Source organism: Condylura cristata, unplaced genomic scaffold (genome assembly GCF_000260355.1).
Source record: "Condylura cristata isolate star-nosed mole 26May11 unplaced genomic scaffold, ConCri1.0 scaffold00040, whole genome shotgun sequence".
NCBI lineage: Eukaryota > Metazoa > Chordata > Mammalia > Eulipotyphla > Talpidae > Condylura > Condylura cristata.
In genome coordinates this window covers 1,540,348-1,564,229 of record NW_004567141.1, presented here as the reverse complement: position 1 = coordinate 1,564,229, position 23,882 = coordinate 1,540,348, and the positions used below count along the sequence as shown (strand labels likewise).

General features: G+C 43.1%; 2 protein-coding genes across 4 annotated transcripts; one reads left to right on the top strand and one right to left on the bottom strand.

Annotated features, from left to right (window-relative positions):
* Positions 1-3,104: 3,104 nt before the first annotated feature.
* TDRKH (tudor and KH domain containing) lies at positions 3,105-18,793 on the top strand. Of its 3 annotated transcripts, none has more exons than XM_012733352.1 (14): positions 3,105-3,234; positions 10,889-11,037; positions 11,768-11,874; positions 13,605-13,794; positions 14,499-14,638; positions 14,759-15,068; positions 15,805-15,965; positions 16,156-16,328; positions 16,524-16,588; positions 16,839-16,990; positions 17,228-17,329; positions 17,585-17,681; positions 17,870-17,957; positions 18,138-18,793. In XM_012733352.1, the coding sequence occupies exons 2-13, from the start codon at positions 10,914-10,916 to the stop codon at positions 17,920-17,922; spliced, it is 1,674 nt and encodes a 557-aa protein (XP_012588806.1). In that variant the 5' UTR covers positions 3,105-3,234; positions 10,889-10,913; the 3' UTR covers positions 17,923-17,957; positions 18,138-18,793. The 3 variants fall into 3 exon arrangements, with proteins under 3 accessions (XP_012588806.1, XP_012588807.1, XP_004693759.1); XM_012733353.1 differs by lacking the exon at positions 3,105-3,234 and adding an exon at positions 3,405-3,466; XM_004693702.2 differs by lacking the exon at positions 3,105-3,234 and adding an exon at positions 3,410-3,502.
* Positions 18,794-19,908: 1,115 nt separating this feature from the next.
* Positions 19,909-23,672, bottom strand: OAZ3 (ornithine decarboxylase antizyme 3). Its single transcript, NM_001290456.1, is given in 5 exon segments — positions 19,909-20,160; positions 20,809-20,894; positions 21,337-21,512; positions 23,039-23,175; positions 23,438-23,672. Coding segments are annotated over 5 exon segments (711 nt in total). The 5' UTR covers positions 23,608-23,672; the 3' UTR covers positions 19,909-20,017.
* Positions 23,673-23,882: the final 210 nt, after the last annotated feature.

The window sequence follows — 23,882 nt, the reverse complement described above, 5'->3', positions numbered from 1 at the left end:
TAGGCCCATAAAGTGGGCCTGAGCTTTTTACAATAATAATGGACATTCTCCTTGGGTCTGAACTACTGTTACCCTTTTAAAAGTAAAAACAGCTATGCCAATCTAGGCACAAAAATAACTAGGAATTATACTAAACAATATGTGAATTCTACCTTTTAAAAAGCTAGATGGGACATCAGTGACGTAAATGTGTCTGCAGGGCGACTCTATGTAATAAATACACCAATTTTCCTTTCGGTGATCTAAAAATTGTGGTATACTTCACAATGTACTACTACACAATAATGAGAACGGATGGACTAAAACTACACCCAACTCCATGGTAGAGGACTATGGGTGAATATTCGGTGGCCTGTGCACTATGGTAGCAGTACCTGAGAGGGGGACCCTACTACTTTCAAAATATCAATAATGTAAGCCAATGTTACCTCAATTTAAACTTAATTGTTTATAAAAAGTATACACAATGACAGAATCTTACAGAAATAATTTTAAACAAAAGAAGCCAAACACAGTAGTAGTATACAAACCATGCAATTCTCTTTATATGAAAAACAAAAACAGACAAAACTAGTTCCTGTTACTGGGAGTTAGAAGTGTGGGTACCCTGCATGGGAGCCAGACTGGGGAGGACACAGGGCGGTCGGCAATGTTCTAGTTCCATATTTGGGTGTTGGTTACACAAATGGACTCCACTTCTGAAAATTCAAAATGTGTATTTTTCATTTACGCACTTTTCTATATGTATGCCACACAATGTTTTTAAATTGTGGTAAAAAATAACACAATATACATCAATTAAAAAAAACAGTACGACATTGTAATGAACATGAGCAGAGAGATCAACGGAACAGAAAAATCCAGAAACAAATCCACTTTATAACAATTGGGGCCATAAAACGGTGGAAAAGAAAAAATACGGGCAATTCAAAGTTGGGTAAAGCAAACAAACAAAAAAGTTGGGTCTCTATCTCAGAACTTTCCACCAAAACAAACTCCAGGTGAAGCAAATATTTACATATAAAACACCATAACAAATTTAAGTATAGGGGCACAATTTAATAATGTTGTGGTGGGAGGGTGTTACAAATATGTTATGAAACCCTGAGGTTATGGAAGAAAATGCTGACAAATTCAACTACATAGAATTATTTGCATTTGAAAAAAATAAAAACAATGACAGGACAAGCTGGGAAAAGGAAAACATTTTTAACGTACATACAAAGAGCAAGCATTAAGAAAATAACTAATAATAAAAATCTGGATAGTTTATAAAAATTTACAAAATAAACTAAAATTGCTGCTTAAACATTAAAAGAAGCTCAAACACACACAGATATGCGATCAATGAAAATTTTATTTTCAATCTAAACCAAGAAAACAAAAAGGCTTGATAACACTGTATTATAAGTATTATCAATTAGGTCCTTTTCATACATTGCTGATGGGAAAGAAAATGGCAAAGTTTCAGAGGAAGGCAATTACCAAGAACTGTACTTAACCAAAATCTTTCTCAAACCTTGCTGACAGAATGAAGAGAATTTGAAAAGTTATCTATTCAATTTCTTTTAAGCGCACTTTTGTCAGAGTATTTACAGTCCTAAGTACTTCTATACAGTCATGCAAAGGCCAATTGAAATATATTTGGGGTCCCTCGCTGGTGTCTCAAGGGTTAAAGCTCAGCACCTTGAAGCTCAGCCACCTAATTCCATCTCCAGCCAGGGAGGTGACCCACATGGTGCAGCAGACCTCTCCTGCCTGACCTACCCACTGCTCCCCTCAGCAGTGTACTTTATTGATCTGCCTGTTCTGCTCCCACTCTGCCTCTAGTGAATCCTCTCACCACTCCTGCACCTCTGGCCTGTACCCCAGTTCTGTATGCATAAATAAATGTTAAAAAAAATATTTAGGTATCAAATATATTAAAGGACTGCTTGCACCTTTCAACTTAACTATGAAACCTGCAGCCTTTCAAACTTACTATGAAACTTACTATGAAGTAGATACATAATGTTCTGCTGTAGATCTAGATAATAAGGGAAACTGCCAAACATGTATATATATATATGTATATATATATATATATATATATGTCGTCCACTGAGAAATATACACCAAATGTCTGTACATTATGGAATATGTGAAAATTCACAATGTATGTAATAAACTGATAACCTCTGAGGGAAGAGACTTGTTCCCTGTAATAACCTATTCCTTTTCAATTTTGTGGAATGGGTATTAATTATTCAAAACAGGCACTTTCTACGTACAAATTTTTAATCAACTAACTTAATATAAACTTAAAAAATACTACGAAAAACTGAGGCCCAGAGACATCTCCGAGTTGACCAAAGATACAATCTTGCATTCACTCAACAAACATCCACTGAACGCAGATCTGGTGCCAGACTTCATGATCGAAGCAAAAGCGAAAGATTTCCACCTTACACTGAGCGCCCGAGTCGGAGTCCCCAGGAACCCAGGCGCTGGGCAGCGAAGGGGGGCAGGGAGGGGCGCGGGCCAGGGGCGCAGCGGCGCAGGCAGGGCCCAACCGTCCCCAACGGTCCAGGGACCTGGAGCGGCTAGAATGCGCTCTTCCAAAGCAAACCGCCGCCCGCAGAAACCTTCCCAGCCCGCACGGCCGCGGCCCTGGACGCGCCAAGCGCCCAACCCTCCCTCCCCAAGCATCGCGCAGCTCCCTTACCCCGGGCGCGCGGACCGCGGGTCCCTCAGTCCTTCCGGCTGCCCGCCTCGTCTGCGCCTCGGCAGAGAAACAAGCTCTGCCGTGCAGTTCCTTCCCCAGGACCGCCTCTCCACCGCTACGAAGCCTTTTGTATGTTTTTTAGAAAATGTTTCCAAGTCTCCTGAGCGCTTATCACGCGGGCGCCGGTCGAGTCCACGCGAGGCCGTAGAGACGGTGCCCGAGCGTCCCCCGCCACGCGGCTGCTCTCCCACCGTCGCTGGGCTGCGGGGTAGCACCGGCTGCGTACAAACGCAGCAACGTGCGAGAGGTGACGCGGCCAGGGAAGCCACCCCCTCGCCCCAGGGCTCCGGCCCCGGAGCGCCGCTTCCCCCCGCCCGCGGAGCAGGGACCTCGGGTTTCCCGATAATTGGCGCAGAAGGGGGCTCGGGGAGGCGGGGGCTCGGTTAAGCCTCTAATTGGCTGTTTAATTCTCGGCAGGTGCGATCTCCAGGAGCCCTGGGGTCTATCCCTGGATCCTATTGGCTGACGGGGTGAGTCGGCTTTGAATTCCATCCGGGTAATTGGGGATCAGCCCGCGGCAGCCCCGTCGCCCCGGGCGCTCGCGGAAGGATTGATGGCGGCGGGCTGACGATTGGTCGGACTGCTACCCGGGCGCTGATTGGTGCGGACGGGCGGCGGGGGCGGGGAAGTGGCGGCTGAAGCGAGGCCGGCGGGGCGCCAGTAGCGGTGCGAGTGGGAGGAGGCGACGGCCGCTGGAGCGAGGTGCGAAGCGGAGCGCGCGACGCCAGTCGAGGAGCGGTAAAGGCGGGAGCGGGAGCCGAGGTTTGGGGAGTGGGCGAGTCTGGGCCCGGGGTGTCCCAGGCCGTGAGGAGAGGGAAAAGTGGGCTTGGAGGCGTCGGGGAGGGTGTGGGCGTGGGGGCAGCGCTCTCCTCGGACTGGCAACCGCATGCCGGGGAAGTGCCCTGGGGCGAGCCCGGGAGGGCCCGGAGCGAGAGCGTGAGATCCAGCCGGTTTGAGCTCCGCTTCCACAGGTCCTTCCTGAAACTGTCCGCACCATCTGTTCCTCCGTTTGCTTCGTGTTTTTCCCAACTTAAAGATGTGTAATGGGATGACTCTACAATTTGTCATAACAACAGATTGGGGTTTGGTGCTCCACTGTTTCCTTCTCATTCCTCCCTGGTGCAGATATCATGAATTTGGGCTGAAGAATCCTTTGTCAAAGCGACAGTTTTAGACTCTCAGCTTGAGAAAAATGCTTTGAGGCTCCATTCACTCCCTGGTTTAAAAAATAAATGTAGCAAGAATGAGAAATTGAATGAGCTGCTTCAGTTCAGCAAACTCATTAGCCGTGTTTTGGGTACTTTGTAGGTTCTGGTTATTAGGAGAAACTGAAATAAGAGGAGCACACGTGTGATTGGAATCCTAACTGTTTTGAAATGTGTTGTGGTGGGGGGAAGAATGTTTGAAATACAAAAGCTTCAGTTCAGGTAGTTGTTCACAACGGGTTGATACAAGTGTCAGAAAGTCTCAAAGTTAGCTGCTAAACTTCATTCTACCTACGGATCTCACCTGGAAGTGTTTCCTTTCCTTTACCTGTTTTTCCTTGGAAACTATGGTCTTAAATTCTGTCTATTCTGCATTCACTTTGAAGCAATAAAATCAAATATTAACTAGCATTTAATGCTATAGTTAGTTATCCGCCATTTCCACCGTATGTCCCACTTTTTATTTTAAGAGAAACAGCATGTGAATTATAAATTATAAACAAAATTACAGTTTAAGTAGTTTTTATTAAATTTAAAAATATATATAATTTTTACATCATTTTGTGCCTTTTTCTATCTCATTGTAATCTCCGTGGGCTTCCCATCACCAAATCAGCCATGTGCCATCACCATAGTCTAGTGCATTTCCCTCCACCCTCCGTTTTTGATCCCATTCCCCACTTCACCCCCATAAAATGTCTCTGGTATATAGTTGTTCATTATTATTATTATTATTTTCTCCTCTGTTATATTGTTAAGTAGGTATTCTTTTAAGATATCAGCTGATAACTCCATTCTCACAAACTCCATTGTCATATTTGAAGAGCTAGTGAAATTTGGCTTCTGGCTTAAGTAGAAGTCACCCCAATAGATATATCCTTATCATATACTGTTACCTTCTTGCCACACATACCTCTTCCACCACTGTCAATTTGCTGTATCTCACACCACCATCTGCCAGGTATTCAGATGAGAAGCTGATGGCCTGCCCCTTTGCTAGCTTGGCTCACCCTCTATTCTTTCCATAAATCAATTGTTAGGTCCTGTGAGTGTTCTGCCTTTTGAAACTCTAATCCATCTGCTTCTTTTGTCTCCATCACTGACACCTGGAATAGCCTCTCATTTGGTCTCATAATTCCTTTTCTGCCTTCAATTGTCACTGCAGACACAACTGTTAATCAAGAGTTACAAGCAATACTTGTGTTATGAAGGGATGTTTGGGGTGCTGTGGAAGCCCTTAGCAGTTAAATCCATCATGCTATGGCTGGTCAAGATGGATGGGGGTGAGGTTGCAGAACCAGAGCATTATCCTCTGTTCTCTTGCCTTGACCCTGGTAGTATTTGAACTGTGGGAGGGAGTATACTTTTAGTCCTTTGAGTTTCCTTAAAAAGTCACAACTGTTCTTTACACCCCATTGCATAACAAACTGTCACCTCAAGGAAGCCATTCATCTGCCTGGGGACTTAGTTTTCCCAGTTGCAACATTACTAGTGGAATCTGATCACCTCTGTGGGCCCTTTCATTTAAAAAAATTCTGTGTTTACTGTGCCTGATAAGCACAAGTTATGGCCTCTGAGGTGGTGGTAGAGGCAGAGTGTAGATGAAGTTGCTGCTCTTGTTCACAGGGCTATATGCTTTTTGTTTCCCAATACCTATAGACACTCATGCTTGTCAAGATCAGATCTCCAGTGCCTGCCTGGAAATCCATGAAGGCACTTACTAAATCTTGTTTCTGGATTGTTGTATCTTCAGGACCAAACAGAGGAATACTCAACCTCTGTGTATTGACTTCAGTAAACTAATGATTTGTATTTTCACAAGATGGTTTTCAACTGTACACCCTCCAAGAAGCACACCTTTTAAATCTAGCTTCTCCCAGTTTTTGCAGTAATGAAGACTTTATATTGTTCCAGCATTTCTGCGTAACTAGGTGGTTGGGGTTTTTTTGGGTTTTTTTTTGTTGTTGTTGTTTTTGTATTTTCTCTCCCGCTAGATTGTGTTCAGTTGAGCTTGCTGGAAATTCTTACTCCTCCTCATATCCTCAGCATGTTTATCCTATAATAAAGAACTAGCACTATTTAACTGAGGTACAAATGAAGACAAATTTTGCACTTAGAAACCACTAATATATGAAGTAACCAGTAGATAAAAGAAGTGAAGTTGTTTCTAGGCAATTTGAAGTTCACATATTCCAGAATTGCTTAAGGAAATTACCTTTATGAAACTGAGCTTTTCCCCTTCTTTTGGTATTTATAAAAATGTTTACATGATACCACCCAAAGTTTCAGAGTCGTGAAAGGTTTTATTTGCAGTGTGGAAAAAAAGAAAGGAACTTTTTTCTTTACCTCAAGTTCAAGCAAATCAACATTCAACCCTTTTTTCTTCCTACCTCTAAAAAGGAATGGAGGAAAAAGCAACTGTGTTCCCTCAGTCTCTTTTAAAGACTCAGTCTCTAAAAGTGATATATACTAGATCTACTTTCTAAATAATTGCCTGGAATAACAAGGCATTTGGAAAGAAACTCCCACCAAAATAATAAAAGGAGGTTTTCTTTTTAACTCTTCAGATTATGAGTCTGGGCAAGAGAGTGGGTTAATTTTGCTTAAAACTACTGGCTAGGAAAAATTCCCTTGGCAAACTTCTGGTAGTTCTCTGAACTGGTCAATAAAGCTCTCCGAGGTTACAAGTAAGAAGTGCGCCTCTCTGACTGTAGTAAGAATTCTACCTGCAATCTCCTTGTGTAGTTTTTATAGATTCTTGGAATGAGACTTATGTGCTGTTTTCTTTTCCTCACCAGTTTTCCTGAAAGACTTCCAGGAAAGCACACTTAGCCACAGTTTAATGGCTAAGTAATGTTTTTTAGACTTGAGTTGGATTTTTGACTTTTATAATTTGAAGGCAAATTATAAAATAAATTGCATTTCTTCACTCATTTTACAGGAAATTTTGCTTAAAGCCACATGTGTTTGTTCTAGATTGAATATCTGAAAATAGACATTGTCTTTAGTTTTTTACCGCATACCATGTGGTATTTCATCAGTTTTTATTAATTTTGAATGGTATGTTGAAAAATAAAGATACCAGGTTCTTTTCCACAAAGAGCTAAGGTAAAAAGGAAGGGAAACTTCTGAAGTCATTTTAAGTAGTTTTTAATACAGTAACTAGACTCTGGATAAAAAATTAGATAACCTAGAGGTTAAATAAGTAATCTAACGCATGTCTACTCCTCTGTAAAACTATTACTATTTCCTACTTTGCTGGATTATATGAAGAGTGAATAAAATATATGCAAAGGGCTTGTGGCACTGTGGCTATTCAATACATTTCTCTTTTCATCTTTGTGTCCTTTGTGCATCTAGCACGAAGAAGTGCTTAAGCTGCATGAGTAAAGCCAGTAATCTGGAGGACACAGACATAACAACTAAGCATTCACATCCAGTGTGTGTGTAAGTGTTACCTTAGAGGTATCATTCACAGGACAGTGTGAACTGAAGAGATTCACCCTAGGAAGATAGTGAAGTGACATACATCAAATATACATAAGGGCGCATCACAACCTCTTCCCTTAGCAGTGGGATTAGCATGTAAGGCTGTGCAGGTTGTGGGTGGAGATGAGATTGCAAGGACCCTTTCATGCCATTGACTAGTTTACATATAGGCAGCAGAATTGCTGAAGAGAAGGTCATTCATTCACCAAACGGTAATTGATCCAGTATTGGAGTGAGTACTGTGTGCTAAGCACTGGAAACATTCCTATCCCTGTGGAGTTTACATGCTAGTGAGGGGGACGATCAAAATGAGGACCTTGCCAGGAATTGAAGTGACTTTGACTATTAATCATAGATGGGAAGCTACTAGAAGGTTTCAAGCAGATGAGTAATGTTTGACTTTCTCCAGCTGTTGTGTTGAGAATAACGTTAATGGACAAGTTTTGCAGAGGCATAATTAAGAAATAATTGCAATAGTCTGGGCAAGGGATAGTGGTGATCAGAGTGTGGATGATTTGGAGGTGAATGCATCAAATCAAATCAGGCTGCTAGATGTGCTGTTTTAGAGAGAGAATGAGTGCTATTTTCAGCCCTCTGCACCAGAAGACTGCCATTGGCGATGTCAGAAGACTATAGGAGGGGATAATAATGGGAACTCACTGTTAGACCTGTTAAGTATGCGGTACTTATTAGACATCTCGTAGAGCTGTGTTAGATAGGTCGTTGGCTATACAAATGTGGAGTTCAAGAGAAGGGACCTAACTGGACCCATGAATTAGGGAGTCAGCATATAAATTGGACTTATAGCCAAGCTGTATTGAGAAGATGGATCACAAGGAAGTGAGGTAGCACAGCAAGAGGGCTAAGGACAGAGCTCTAGAGACTCCAGTGTTTAGACAGCAGCAAAGGGAGGAGGAACCGGCAACTGGTAACTGCCTGAAAGGGAGGAGGAAGCCAGGGGAATGTGCTACCATGGAAGCCAAGTGAAGAAAGTAACTTAAAGAAGAGTGAAACCAAACTCTGCCAGGTGTACTGGGTGAGGTTGGATAGAGAGAAGACTCACTGGATTTAGCAATGCAAAATCATTGGTGACCTTGATAAGAGCAGTGAGAATGGATTCAAGAAGACAAATTGAGCATATGGTTTTGACACTCAAGTTTCCTGATAAAAAGAAAGATGAATTTAGAGGTATAAGGGATCGATTAAAGACTTTCTATAAGAAAGGAGAAATAGCAGTTTGTCTACTGATGAAAAGATCCAGTAGAGATGAAAGGAGGAGGTGCAGGAGAAGGAAGGAACAGAGTTGGAGAGGGGAGGTAAAACTTTCATCAGACTTAAGTGCTAGGAGCAGAGACCATTCATCCTTGACCACAGGCAAGAAGATAGAATATTTAGACACAGATGAAGGAAGGTGGGTAAATGTGGTAGAAGTTTGTTAATACCCCCAAAATGCTTTACTTTCCCTGTGATACAAGGACATCAGTTGAGAGTGAGGCTTGAGATGGCACTAAAGATTTGAGAAGAGAGGACATGAAGTAATTACGTGGGAGGGTGAGAAAGTATGTGGGGTAAAAAAAAATATAGTGAGACATATTAAGATTTACTTGGTAGCAAAATGAAGCTAGTATCAAAAGAATAATAGGCAGCCATGCCGTGGTCTTGAGTGAGATTTAATGTGCTTCTGAACCAGTCCAGTGTCTAGTCATTAGTATATAGATAATAATTGAAGTTACAGGTGTGGGTGAAATTGCCAGAGAGCATAGTGACAGTTGAAGTGGATAGAGGCCACAGGAGGACAAGGACAAACCCCAAACTTAGAAGACCCCCTCCAGAGAAATAGGGGAAACCAAAGAAAGAGCCCAGAAGTAAGATTAGGTGAGACTATATATGTCATCTTGAATGATTACCTGGGAAATTGTAGTTTCGGTGAAGGAGCAGAGAAGAACTCCCTTTCACTGATGGTTGAGACATAAATAGAAATTGGGCACAGGGATGGTAAATAAAGACTGCTTCCAAGGAAGATGAGAGTGTTACTGAATGCCGGTCTCTGTTCTCCTCAGCCAATATAAGGAAACAGTTTGAAGAAAAGGAAAGTGGTTTTTTGTTGTTGATAAATGAGGAGGGCAGACGCATATCTGAAAGACCACCTGTCCTCTTTATCAGGCTACAAGGCTATTTATACAGAGCCAAATCATAGAGGGGAGGTGTGCAAAGGCAATTGCAAAGGGAAGGGAGCAGAGGTCAGCACGGAGATGGAAACGGGTGGGCACCAGTTTGTCTTTTGGCATCCTTAAAATGCAAGACTCAACCTGTTAAACAAGGGAAGAGAAATTGCAAGGAATCAGGAAAAACAGCCTTGCTAATGATTATCTGAGAGACAAAATTTGCTAATAATGGTCATCTAAGAGACCAGTGCAGTCATTAAGACAAACTTGTCAAAAGGGGTGGGGGGAGACAAACTTGTCAGTGCTAAACTGAGAGACCAGTCATTTGTAACTGTATCAAATGATGTAGCAAATCCTAAAATTTAACCTGGGAAGCCCTTCCTTCAGAGACAGCCACTACTTTTCCAGAAGGTGGCATCACAGAAGGAACAGATAGGAATTTTTAAAAGATTTATTTGTGTGTATAGAACTGGGGTACAGGCCAGAGGTACAGGAGCGGTGAGAGGATTCACCAGAGACAGAGTGGGGAGCAGAACAGGCAGATCATCAAAGTGCACTGCTGAGGGGAGCAGCGGGTGGGTCAGGAGAGGTCTGCCACACCATGTAGGATCACCTTCAGGGCAGGGTATTGAACTAGCTCTGAGGTGAACTTGTGCTGAAGTGGCTGTGGCTAACTTGCAGTGCTCTGTCCTAACCCGTGTGCCACCAAGGAGAGCCCTGTTTGTCTTTTAACACCAGTAGTACATAATTTTCCTTGGAGAGACTTGGGGAGTGAAATACACCTCTGTTTAATGGTGTGTGTATATGTGTGTGTCAGCTAACTTTTTTTTTTAAGATTTATTTATTTGTACAAACAGAACTGCAGTACAGGCCAGAGGCTCAGGGGTGGTGAGAGGCTTCACCAGAAACAGAGCGGGGAACAGAACAGGCAGATCGACGAAGTACACTGCTGAGGGGAGCAGCGGGCGGGTCAGGAGAGGTCTGCTGTGCCATGTGGTCACCTCCGGGGCAGGCGGGAATTGAACTCATGCCGAAGTGGCTTTAGCTTCTCAGTGCTGTGCTTTAACCCGCTGCGCCACCAGGGAGGGCCAGTCAGCTAACTTTTTAAAGATACATTTTATGTGAAGTAGATTTTGAGAAGGCTTAAGCTCTTGAAAGGGGAAAGAAGGTGTCAATATTCCATTCCCGCATTACAGTGTATTCCCTTGTCTCTCCCAGGTGTAACTGTTAGGTGAAAGCTTCTTTCCCTCTTTTACTTATTTTAGGATGTAATTTGGAGCACAAAAGAAAATGTCCACTGAACGGACTTCCTGGACAAGTTTGTCCACTCTTCAGAAAATAGCACTGGGCCTCGGGATCCCAGCCAGTGCGACAGTTGCCTATATCTTATACCGCAGATACAGGGAAAGTAGAGGTAGGTGAACTCATGGCTGTATATATGAGGAAATGTCCAGATTATCCCCTTGGTTAAATTAAAGTGAAAACTTTCTTTGCCAGACTAATTGTCATTTGTTGTGCAGTAATTGACTTTCTGTGAGGAATCTTTAAGTGAAGTGTAATATTTGCTTTCTTTTCTATGTTAATTAAAGCTAGCTTTGAAGGGAACTCATTTTATAATCCTATTCTGTTCCCTTCAGCAACATCAGTGCTGCAGTAAATTCTTTTCTGGCGTTTTTGTTTTAAATATCTGCACTTTTTTTATATACCCTTTTTATTTTGTCACTAAGAGAAGGCTAACTATAGTTTCCAGTTTCCTCATATGCTGGGCCTCGAGATTAGGACCTTGAGAAATTATTTATGTACAAACAGAATTCCTGAGCTGAATGGACTTCCTTGAGCAATTTCTAGCCTTCATTTTTCTCCAGGAGTCATGTCTTGAGAAGAATAATTTGCCCAAAATCCAGCACCGTTTCCTGGGAGAGCCAAATGTTTTTTCCACTTTAGCATCTGAAAATATCCCAGAGAGTGCCCATCTTCTGGTCCTTCAGGACCTTCTGTTTTCTACCCAGATACTATTTTGTCAATGGTTGAGATCCTCAATTTATCTCTCGGATCAGTGGCTTTTTTTTTTTGACAGCTAGGAGGGCTGATAGTAGTTTTGGGGTATTAGCTAAGTCTGATCTGAAGAACCATGATCTGTGCAGAAGAACGGCTGACATTTGTTGGGGAGGACGACATTGAGATAGAGATGCGCGTTCCCCAGGAAGCAGTGAAGCTCATCATTGGCCGACAGGGAGCCAATATTAAACAGGTGCGTGTGCTAGTAGGCTGTCGGCTTCCTCCAGGATTGAGTATGCTGACTGCTGCTTGTTTCCCTCCACAAAGCCCACACTTTGTAGATTTTGTTTGTATATTTCATAATATAGGTAATACTGACTTTGCTTAGTCAAAAGCAGTAATGCTGGGGGAAATAGAGGCTTTATTTAGGGTAATGCAATTTTGGAATTAAGTTACTAATATTTTAGTTATAATCTTTTTCTTCCAATTCAATGTTTGGTCCTTTTTTCTGTTACTAAGTACTTACTGGTTCTGGAATAACCACTGTGGGGTCCCAGTACCATCCGCAGTGGAGAAGAATTAGAAGATAAGGTCCTGTGTCAAAGCCTGTATCTTTTTTTTTTTTTTTAGGATTTATTTATTTATGCATACAGAACTGGGGTACAGGCCAGAGGTGCAGGGGCGGTGAGAGGATTCACCAGAGACAGAGTGGGGAGCAGAACAGGCAGACACTGCTGAGGGGAGCAGCGGGCGAGTCAGGAGAGGTCTGCTGCGCCATGTGAGTCACCCCTGGGGCAAGGATCCAGCTCATGCTGAGGTGTCTTTAGCTTATTAGTGCTGTGCTTTAACCTGCTGCGCCACTGGGGAGGGCCCCCATAGCCTGTATCTTAAGGGTTAAATCTTAACACTTTTCACAGAACTTTACTTTGGTACAAAAACTATATTTTTAAAAGAAAGAATACAGAAATTTGGGCGCAACAGGTTAAAAACACAGCACTATGAAGCTATGTGCAGCCAGTACTGTGCAAGTTCGATTCCTGGCCAGGGAGCTGACTCACATGGCGTGGCAGCCCTCTCCTTCCCACTCGCTGCTTCCCTCAGCAATGTGTTTCAGTAGATCTACCTGTTCTGCTCCCTACTCTGTCTCTAATGAATCCTCTCACTACCACCCCCACCTCTGGCCTGTACCCCAATTCTTATATGCATCAATGAATAAATCTTTACCTATAAAAAATAAGGAAATTTTAGCTATAACAAAAAACTATGCTGTTTCCTTCTAGCCATGATTACCTCTACTCTGTAGAGAATGGATAACTTAGCTTGAATTGGGGTTTTTGATTGGATGAATCTCAACTTGGTATAGCTTGAGCCACTCTTTTCAATGGAATTAATAAGTTGGCAGTAAATAACGAATTCTTATTACCACCTTCCATTGTTCCATTAGAATATCAATAAAACAAAATACTTAATTTTCTAATTCAAATGAAATTAAGGGGAAGGAAGTTTCTTAAGCACAAAGGAATTTTCTTTTAAACATATTTATGTATACTAGAACTGGGGTATGGGCAAGAGGTGGGGATGGGCGGGAGAGGATTTACCAGATAGTGGGAAGCAGAACAGGCTGATTGACTGAAATACACTGCTGAGGGGAACAGTGAGTGAGATGGGAGGTCTGCTGTGCCATGTGGGTCAGCTCCCTGGCTGGGGATCCAACGCATGGTACAGTGGCTGCCTATAGTTTAATAGTTGAAGACTTAACCCCATGCCCTACCAAGGAGGCCTGCACAAAGAAACTTTTAATTAATTTCCATTTGGGGTTTCTTTGTCACTAACCTTCCATAAGTAGCGTGAGCAAAGTAACTGTTTAGAGCATCCTGATTTAGCTGACAGCTACCTCCAGAGTTAAGTCTACAGTTCACATGTTGTTGGCTGATCCAGAGGAGCTTGTCCACAACACACTGCCTTCTATCCTTTTCTCTGCAGCTGCGGAAACAGACAGGTGCTCGGATTGATGTGGACACAGAGGATGTAGGAGATGAGCGGGTGCTGCTTATCAGTGGTTTTCCTGTTCAGGTGTGCAAGGCCAAGGCAGCAATTCATCAGATCCTGACAGAGAATACCCCAGTGTCTGAACAGCTCTCAGTTCCTCAGAGATCCGTGGGCAGAATCATAGGTACCACTGGATGGTCCTCGGCTGTCCTTTTTTTTTTTTTTGCCTTTGTTTCACACTTTCCCAAGGGTTTCCCTTAGCTTTCTTCCCTTTAATGTTGCTGAAAAACAAAACAGAACAGGGATATTGAAGCCAGAAGCTTTGCTTTTTTTAAAGAACCAATGGGAAAGCAAAACCCAAAATTACCTCATGTAGTTCCACGGTTAGAACCTTATAAATAGATCCAGAAGTGTTCAGGTAAATATAGTTGCCTCATAATATATATTTAAAGGGAACTTAGGGATGCTCATGACATCCCAAATCTTCTAGCTTGTGCTGTAAAGAGTACCTGTTGTGCTTCCCTGGAGCACTCTGTGCTAATGTTAGAGACAGAAAGATGTCCTGTCCTTGAGCCAGTGCCTCACAGGTTAACTGGAGTTAACCTGCTAATGAAGTGGAGGTGTAATATATGGTAAATGATCAAAAATGCAACTAACTGAAGAAGTTAATTTAGCAATGTGTAGAGTTTAAGGTGGGCAGAACAAGTACCCAGTATTCCCCATCTATCAGTAAAGATTACGGTAGCTGCTGCTTGCCATTTACTCTCTTACATCCTGTTCAGAAATTCGAACTGATTCCTTTTTCCTACTGATACAAAATAGTAATTTCTCTAGTGAATAAGGTAGGCCTGGAGTGAACAACAGGTTTTTGTATATTGTTTAATGCAGGAAGAGGCGGCGAGACAATTCGTTCTATCTGTAAAGCTTCCGGAGCCAAAATTACTTGTGATAAAGAATCAGAGGGGACATTACTACTATCAAGACTTATAAAAATCTCAGGAACACAGAAGGAAGTGGCAGCAGCCAAGGCAAGTAGCTGATAGACTTAAAAAAATAACTAGGAATGAGACAAATCCTTTATTCCAACCTGGGTCAAAATACTGGCAGTGTAGATGTGTAGATGTCATCCCTTCCTTCACTTTCCACAGCATTTGATACTGGAAAAAGTTTCAGAAGATGAAGAACTTCGGAAAAGGATTGCTCATTCTGCAGAAACCAGAGTTCCTCGCAAGCAACCAATCAGTGTAAGAAGAGAAGAAATGACAGAATCAGGTGGAGCTGGAGAGCCAGCTTTATGGAAAAGCATGGAGCCAGCCTCACCACTAGCAACTCCACCTCGCACAGGAGGTGGCGACATGACTGTTGTCAGTCCAGAGGAAGGTTCCTGGGAGAAACCCAGTGGTGACAGCTTTCAGAATTCTGGAGACCAGACCAGTCCGGAGATGTCTGTGTTTGAAAGTATGTAGCAAAGAGGAAACCCATTAGTCCTATGGAAGATAGAAATACTAGCTTAGATAATTCATAATAGGAAGCAATGAAAAAAATTTTTCCTTTGTCACTTAAAAGTCTGGCTATATAGGTATGTCTGTAATAATTTACTTGAATCCAGAATAGCTAGTGACACATAATAATTGAATTTACATATTCTTTCTCCTAACATAACTTACTAGACAAAATACCCTGATGTGTTGTTTTTTCCTGCTGTTGTTGTTTTTGCCTAGCTTACTGTTTTAAAGTTTAAGAGTCATCACCATTCAAGAAAAACAAAGACTGTGGGCTCTATTCTGTACATGTGTATTAGGCTGGACAGGGCCCTAAGAGTTCAAACTTGTCTAGGGTCACATAATAAGTCAGTGATAGAATGAGGACGCATATCTGTCCATCCTAGTCTACCCCAGAGGGACTTCTTTTATTCCTGGCTTCTGAACAGTATCGACTACCCAGCTGAAGAAGTTAATCATCTCTATAAATAGATCTTGTCATTGCTCCATGGGACAACTGTTCAGAGCATTTCCCTTCACTGTAATTGGTGATTTGGGATATATGACAGGTGGCCCTCCAGTCATTTTAAAATGGGACTAGCCTCTCAGTATTAGTACCGTTCACCCTGGGATGCAGCCTCCCATTCCAGCTAGAGATGATTCTGGTATCAGATATCGATGCTGCTGATTAACTTATTTTTTCCTGTGATTAGTCCCCAGTCCTGACTTCAGTTTCCATGCTGATGAGTTCCTGGAAGTCTATGTCTCTGCTTCTGAACATCCTAACCACTTCTGGATCCAAATCATTGGCTCCCGCAGCCTACAACTAGATAAGCTTGTCAGTGAGATGACCCAGCACTATGAGAATAGTCTGGTGAGTTGCCCTGTCAGGACACCGGGCTAGGGTTTGATGGGAAAGGGGCATATCTTGTGTGTGTTGGGGGGAAGGGGGAGAGGCATACCTTCTTAATTGCAGTAGATTTCTTCCTTAACCCTTCTTCCTTTACCCGTGAAGCAACTACTCATTCTTTCTTCCTTCTAATATTTCCTTGTTTATTTTTTAGCCTGAAGACTTGACTGTGAATGTGGGAGATATTGTAGCAGCACCTTTACCTGCAAATGGTTCCTGGTATCGAGCCCGAGTCCTTGGCACCTTGGAGAATGGAAACCTGGACCTCTACTTTGTTGACTTTGGAGATAACGGAGATTGCCCAGTGGGGGAGCTCAGGGCACTCAGGTCAGTGCAGAAGCCAGAGTGGACTTGGACTGGCGTCCCAATTAGTGGGCACGTGTGGTGAGCTCTTAGTACTCAACAGTAGGGGAATTTGAAAAGAGATCCTAATTGCAGAGAGCAGTTGATTATGTTTTCTAGCTGGATTAGTTGGTGCTGTCTGTAGTTAAGAAATCCTAATTCCTATTTCTTTCACTTTAGGAGTGACTTCCTAAGCCTTCCATTTCAAGCAATAGAATGTAGCCTGGCACGGATTGCCCCATCAGGTAATGGTACACTTGTGACTTTCCAAATACTTAACTTTCACATAGGACATTCCTAGGCTTTTTGAGTTCTGGGACTCAGATGCCTTTTCCACACCAGCACTAGAAAAACATCATCCAGAAACTTCCCAAGCAAGGTAGTTTTCTTTCTAACTCTCTTTCTGGAGTAGAAAGACTTCCCTTTTCCCTCCAGGGTATAACCCTACCCAGTCAGCACTGACACCTTCTTCTGCTCTCCTACAATCTTTGGCAGGTGAACAATGGGAAGAGGAGGCCTTGGATGAGTTTGACAGACTCACTCACTGTGCTGACTGGAAGCCCCTTGTGGCCAAGATCTCTAGCTATGTCCAGACTGGGACCTCAACTTGGCCCAAGATCTACCTCTATGATACTAGCAATGGGAAGGTAAGATTGGGGTTCACTCACTGTGCGTCTTCAGAATACCACACACACACGTGTGTGTGTGTGTATAACTTCATTACCTTTTTTTTCCTAGAAAACCTTATCTGATAATCCTGTTTCATAAGTTTCTGCTTACTATCTCATCAAAGTCTATAAATTATCAGTCCTGGCTCTTGTACCCTTTTCTTCAGATTTACCTTCATTTGCTGAGTGAATATTACTCTTAATTTTTCTTCTCAGAAACTTGATATTGGGTTAGAATTAGTTCGTAAAGGATTTGCAGTTGAGCTTCCCGAAGACATGGAGGAAAACAGAGCTGTCCCAGATATGTTGCCAGATATGGTGAGTGAACTATTATAGTCATTTCGGGTGCTTCATGGGCACAGATTTGGTGCCTTGGAAGACATGAGGGCTTTGGTCAATGCATGCCATTTTAGAGAGCTTTCTTAAGAACTCTGATTGTTTCACTAGTTAATAAAGGGAGGATTTTGTCCCTCTTAATAGCCAAACTCAACAGCCTTAATCAGATCCTTTGAGCAAATGTGGATTGGCTTTTCTTTTCACACCAGCCAGCTTAACTCATTTTCACTTCTTCAGGCTACAGAAACAGATCTCTCTCTTGACAGCATGCTCACTGAGACTAAGAAGAGCCCTGGAGAAATACCAAATACTTTGTCCTGCCTCAGTTTGTCAGGTACAAGTAGCATTTCCTTCCTAGAGCATTTTGGGAAGTTCTCAACAGTCTCTTCAAACTAGAGAGGTTAAGGCTTGGCTCTTAACTAATGTGGGCATTGAATAACAAGCCTAACTTCTCTCCTGAGCTTCAGAAGCAGTACCTGCTTGATTATGGAAGTGTCTGACTTTCTCTTTTCTGCTAAGTAGAAGCCGCCTCTATGTCTGGCGATGATAACCTTGAAGATGACTACTTACTCTGAAGTTGGCTTCAACAGCTTCAGATCTGCTTTACTGTGTGAGTGGAGTACTCATCTATCTGTAGCATCAAGAAAGTAATGGGGGTGAAACCTTCATCTTCATATCCCTGTAGCCTGTCTTAGTACCACTGCTCTATAGCTGTTTCCCGGCAGTTTAATTTGCTCTCACATTGAGCCCTCTCAAGTTTTTTGTCTTTGTGTGTTTGTGTCTTTGACAGGATTTGGTGCCTGAAGAGAGAAGCTGAGCCCATGATAGAGATCTATGCAGTCCTTCATTTATTACACACATGATCTGACTCACTGTGGACCAGATGCATTTCTCCTACCCTGGACTACCAGAAAGCGTGTGGGGCAGAGACAGACGAATACATGCACCCCCTACCCCCTGCCCCCCATGTTTGAATTCTGCTGCGTTACTACCATGTTGCTCTGTGCCTGGTTCATTCTTCTGCCAGTCACAGTGGTCACTATGCCTGGGCTGTGTGTTGTTGAGGCTGGGAAACAGTGAGGGTTTTGTCATTAGAAGTGATGATTCTGCAGATGCCTGACTTAATCAGATGCCTCTGGTTAAGTTTTTGACAAACTCAAAGACTACAAATGAGTCAGGATACAAGGGCAAAAGTCAACATAATTATATTTAAAAGCCTCAGGAAGTGGGAAGAGAAGACTGTCTTCCAGCCTCAACTACTGATAAGCTTTTGCAAATAGTGCTCCAGCTATTTCCCTGAAACTTTGGTTAAACTACAAGTAAACAAGGAGAGGCGGCTCAGAAAATATTCTAAACTGCTGTGCTAGTATAATCTCTCATCTATGTGTACATACAGACTCAGAACATTACTATTTCAGTCTTCACTGAATAAAGTTCTCAAAAAAATTAAATTCTAGTTAAGTCACAAAGTAGAAGCAGGCCTGTGGTTATCTTCTAAGCCTAATGCTGGTGAAAACTGCCAAACAGGCCCATCAACACACATGTGTCCCATGCACAGATCATGTTCTTTTCCTAGACTCACTTCAGAAATAGCCATTCACTTATTGTTTTGATTTAGGCTATGTAAATAAAACCTCACCCAAACCATTTGGAAGAAAAGGCCTGATTTTCAAGAACACACTACTGTCAACTGTCTTCAGGAAGCTAATTTACTACAGCATTTTGCCATTTCTGCCTTGGGTGGGGGCCAGTGAGAACTGTAAAGGTACTTAAAATTATAAATGTACATTAATAGGGTGGTAGATAATAGCACATATTTTAGGATGAACACAGATAAGCTAGAAAACAAGATTTTTTAAATCTTGGAATTAGGTCTGCCCATAACTATTTCCCAAATTTATCTCAGAAAAATCTCAGTACCAGATTGTAGAATAATCCCAAGTAAAGGATCAGTTCTGAGGAGGAGCTTGTGTAGACTTGAAGGAACTGGTAAGGACTACCACCAATCAAGACATTAGCTGCAATGAGGTGGGCTCAGCCCTTAACTAAACTTTACAACAGGGCCCCCTGCCTCTCTCAAGTAGTGTTTCTCTGAAAAAGTCTCATTCCAAGCTGCAGTTTCTGTGCTCAAGTATGTTCTTTAAGTTTCATCAGTGTATATCCTATTCTGATAGGTCCCGAATTCCAATACAACTTTGCACTTTTTTGCTGCCTGCTTAGAACGCACTTAAGCACTTCCTAGCTTACCTGTTGACATCATGCTCTGATTTCCAAAGAACTGAAACATGTGGATGGAAATCTCCCAACAAGGCTTAAGCCTTCCCAAATTTCCTAGTACTTGGTCCTTGTACCAGGCAGATGCTCAGTAAGTGGTTAAAGTATGTGGGGAAAAGGTTTTGAGGTGGGAAGAAGGCAAAGGGGTATTAAAGTCTTGGTTTCCTCCCCTTTCTGGTTCAGGTCTCCCAGTGGCGAAATGTTGACCTTAGTGAATTCAGCTCTGTAAGGCTCGTGCCCCCAGCCTCCAGCCACCCCTCCCCACGAAACACAGTGCACATTTGAATATTGCACTACCCTTTATTCCTAGGATGGAAGGTGTTATCAGTCACATCCTGGTTCCATGGTTTCCAGTTTTCAAGGCTCCCAGCCCCTCATGAGTAGGAATAAGTGTGTTCAGGGAGGCTTGCTGGGCAGGTGGCCAAGGTCCCTTTCAAGGGGATACACCATAAAGATGACATTGTCCCAAGGAGGGAGAGCAGGGTGATCTGGTCTGACCACCTCAAAGCCCATGTAGCTGAAGGCCCGTAGCAGGGCACCTGTGAAAACAGAACAAGTTAGAACAGTGTGTCTGTTCCCCAAGTATTTGATTTCTTCCCCTAGGATATGGCTGAAGGGGAAGCACTTAGCTGTATAATGGTCACTACACCGGGAGTAATGCATAGTTAATGCATTGTAATATAGGTTACCCTTTGTGAACTTTTTAACTATAAAATGGAGACCAAAGGACCTTCCTCACTGAGATTAAATGAGATGTCAATGAAGTGCTGACATCATGGTAAACATTTGACCATTCTTTGGTTTATATCCAGTAGAATAAACTTGAAGGAGAAAGAAGTTTGAGTTTGATGGCCTATGCTGCTGCATCTGGTTGGTTATACCTAACTTCCTGGCATTCTGCCTCTTCCACACTGAAGGTGTGAATACATCAGTGATCTGTGCTCTCCCTCCAGCCATACCCTTTGAAGAAGACTTCAGCCTGTCATCTTAAATCTACCTGCAGGGCCTTACTGAGAATCCAGTTCTAACTTGACGGAATGCTTTCTACCTTAATTTCCTGGGGGGTGGGGGGGGCTATGAATCATTGAAATGCCAGAAGGCATTAAAAATGGGGTAAGATCTATGTAGTAGTAGCTGCTGCTAGTTGCCTTTGCATTAAGGAACAAGAAGGATGAACACGTCTTCACCTCGATCATTTCGGTTGTTTTGGAAGTTTACAAACACCAAGTCCACATTGGTCTTCTCCTCTACATACTCCAGTGTTGCAGTCAGGCTAGGGGCCAGAGAAAAATAATGGTTAGTGAAATGTGTACCAAAGTTGGAATCCAGATGCCTACTTGAAGCAGAAGAGATCTTAATTGGTCAGTTTTTGCTGACCTAAGCCAGAAATGAAAGCTGCTAAACTAGTTCTGATAGTTTTCTCTGAAGCATGCTACTGGAAAGGGGCTGGGGAGTAGGAATTCTGTAGACATAAACAGCTGGGAAGCACTTCCTTTTCAGCTGTTCACGGATCTCCTGTTTCTGAATCGGTTTCCCATAGGCTGTTATTTCCTAGCCCCCAAATCCTAACTTAGTTCATGGGTTTGTCTACCACAGTGGTTCAATGCATCCAGCTCCTGAGCCAGCTCCCACTGGTTTGCATGCCCACTAATTATGACATAATAAATGAGTGACATCTCTACCCCTTCCCTTCCAACCCTCCCAGAATCAGTAACCTTTCTTTGTTGCCTTGATCCAAAGCCCGATACGGGATATCCAGGAAGAGTCGATGGTCAGAGAGAAGGCCGTGCCAGTGGGCAGAGGTCTTGGGGGTGAGGCGGAAGTGGAAATCTAACTGCACCGGGTCCTTGTGGAGCAGGGGATCGGTAGCCAGCACTGTCAGGTTCCCTGCCTGGGAATGGAGAAAGTGGTAGTTATCTCCTGTGTTCATCTAATCCTCAAATCCAATCTCACGCTAATTTGGATGTGTCTGGAAGCAAAGAGGCCACTCCTGGGAAGCCTGGGAGAACAAGATCCTATAGTTCTAAGACATTAACTCTTTTGGAGTTTTTGGCATTGACTTGGAGTTGAGGCAATGCAGTCTCATTGCCTGTTCTCTCACCTCAGGTGAGTGCCTTCAAGGCAGTGACATCTACCTCAGAGAGCTGCTGCTTACATGGTGCCATCGATTTTACTATCTCACTGATAACACTCCTGTGCTTTTCCCCCATTTCTCATTGAAAATGCAGGGGTGGTACCACTATGGAAAACTGTTTGGAGGTTCCTCAAACTGCTAAACATGGAGCTTCCCTACGACCCAGCAATCCCACTCCTAGGTATCTACCCAAAAGACACAAAAACACTGATTGAAAAAGATACCTGTACCCCCATGTTTATTGCTGCTTTACTTACAATTGGAAAAACATGGAAGCAGCCCAAATGCCCAAAAGGTAGATGACTGGATTAAAAAGATGTGGTACATATATACAATATTACTCAGCAACCAAAAAAGAGAAACACATGTCTTTTGCAGCAACTTGGATGGAACTGGAAAAGATCATGCTTAGTGAGATAAGCCAGAAAGAGAAAGAAAAATACCGGATGGTTTCACTCATAGCAGGAGTATAATGGACCAGGGGAGAAAATAACAAAAATAATGAACAACCATATACCAGAGACATTTTGCGGGGGTGGAGTGGGGAATGGGATCAAAAACGCGGGAGGGGGGAGGATGGAGGGAAGGAAAATGCACGGGATTTTGGTGATGGCACATGGGTGACTTGGTGATGGGAAACCCGCGGGGATTACAATTGAGATGGGGGGGAAAAATGTACAAAATGATGTACAAATAAACTTTTGTAATAAAAAAAATCAAAAAAAAAAAATGCAGGGGTGGTATTACAAAGTCATAGAAAGCAGGTGTAGTTCTGCGTTCTAGTCCATTAGCATCTAAACAGCTTTCTGTCCCACAAGTCTTGGTTCAGTCTCCCCAGATGTTGGGTCCCACTTCCTCAGCAACATCAGCTCTATAACCTTAGAATCTGGGCCAGATTCGAGCCCTTCCCAGGGAGCTGACCCACATGGCACAGCAGACCTCTCCTGTTCTCGCCCACTTCTCTCAGCAGTGTATTTCAGTACATCTGCCCATTCTGCTCCACCACTGTGTCTCTGGTAAATCCTGTTACCTTCCACACCTCTAGCCTGTACCCCAGTTCTTGTGTGCGTAAATAAATCTTAAAAAAAAAAAAATCTCAGGGCCAGAGACCTCGTCTATAAAGCAAATAGGTTTTACACATGAGCTCCAAAGTCTCATTGAGCTTTGTGATTCTTTTTGGTGTGTGTGATTCATTTTCCAACTGGCTAATGTCTCTTGCCCACAAGGTATCACATGGTCAGCAAGGGCTGCCCTGCCACAGCACCAGCTCACAGTCCACTTACCGAATACAGTTCTTTAAGCTGATCTTGGTCACCCTGCTTGGTGCTTCTGCCCACCTGGAGGCCTGCTAGGGACTCAGGAGCACTGAAGGCAGCAGCGGGGCCTCAGTGTCAAGTCCTCCTCTTCCTTATAAGTGATGCTGATGGGGGAAAAGAAGCACAAATTAGTTTGTCTCGGAGTCTTAGGTGGGAAGAGCTTCATAACTTCCAGGACTAGGCTCTGGCACTGTTTGGCATCTTCCATAAACCAACCTATTTGTTTCATTTTCCCAGGCCAGCTAGATGGAAAATTTTTAGTTTCATGCCAGTTTTTACCCTACTGCCACTGTCTCTTGCCTCTTGGGAAGTTCTTTTATTTTTCCTTTATTTGTATAAACCATTACAAGAGATGAAAACAAGTACCTTTTACAACACGACCAAGGCAGCATCTTTTCCCGGAGTGTGACCCGGTATTTGTAACAGTAAAGGTAATAGGCGAATGGTGACCAGATAGGGTAGAGGTAGTTCCGTGTTTTTCCCCTCTTGATATAAGAAAGGGAGTAGAGAGAGGGGCGTGACCTGGTGCAAGGCAGTTTCTCAATTCAGTGCCTCCCTGCGGCAAAGTGAGCTTCAGAGAGGGAGGCAGAGATTAGGCAACCTGGGGCCATTGTTAGCTGGCTGGTATCATTGTGACATGGACAAGAGGTCAGCCCATACATCACTCTGCTGCTACCCTCCCCCACCCTACTCCTCAGTCAAATCTCCTGTTCAATTTGTGTGCACTCTATGTACCTGTGGTTAAAGTGCTTCTATGTTGGTAGTGGAATATTACTCAGCAATCAAAAAGGATAAACACATGCCTTTTACA

Coding starts and splice junctions, on each gene's coding strand:
- TDRKH (XM_012733352.1), top strand. CDS start 10,914: ATGTCCACTGAACGGACTTCCTGGACAAGTTTGTCCACTCTTCAGAAA. Junction 15,069..15,804: donor GGAGATGTCTGTGTTTGAAA/GTATGTAGCAAA, acceptor TCCTGTGATTAG/TCCCCAGTCCTGACTTCAGT. Junction 17,682..17,869: donor GTCCTGCCTCAGTTTGTCAG/GTACAAGTAGCA, acceptor TCTGCTAAGTAG/AAGCCGCCTCTATGTCTGGC.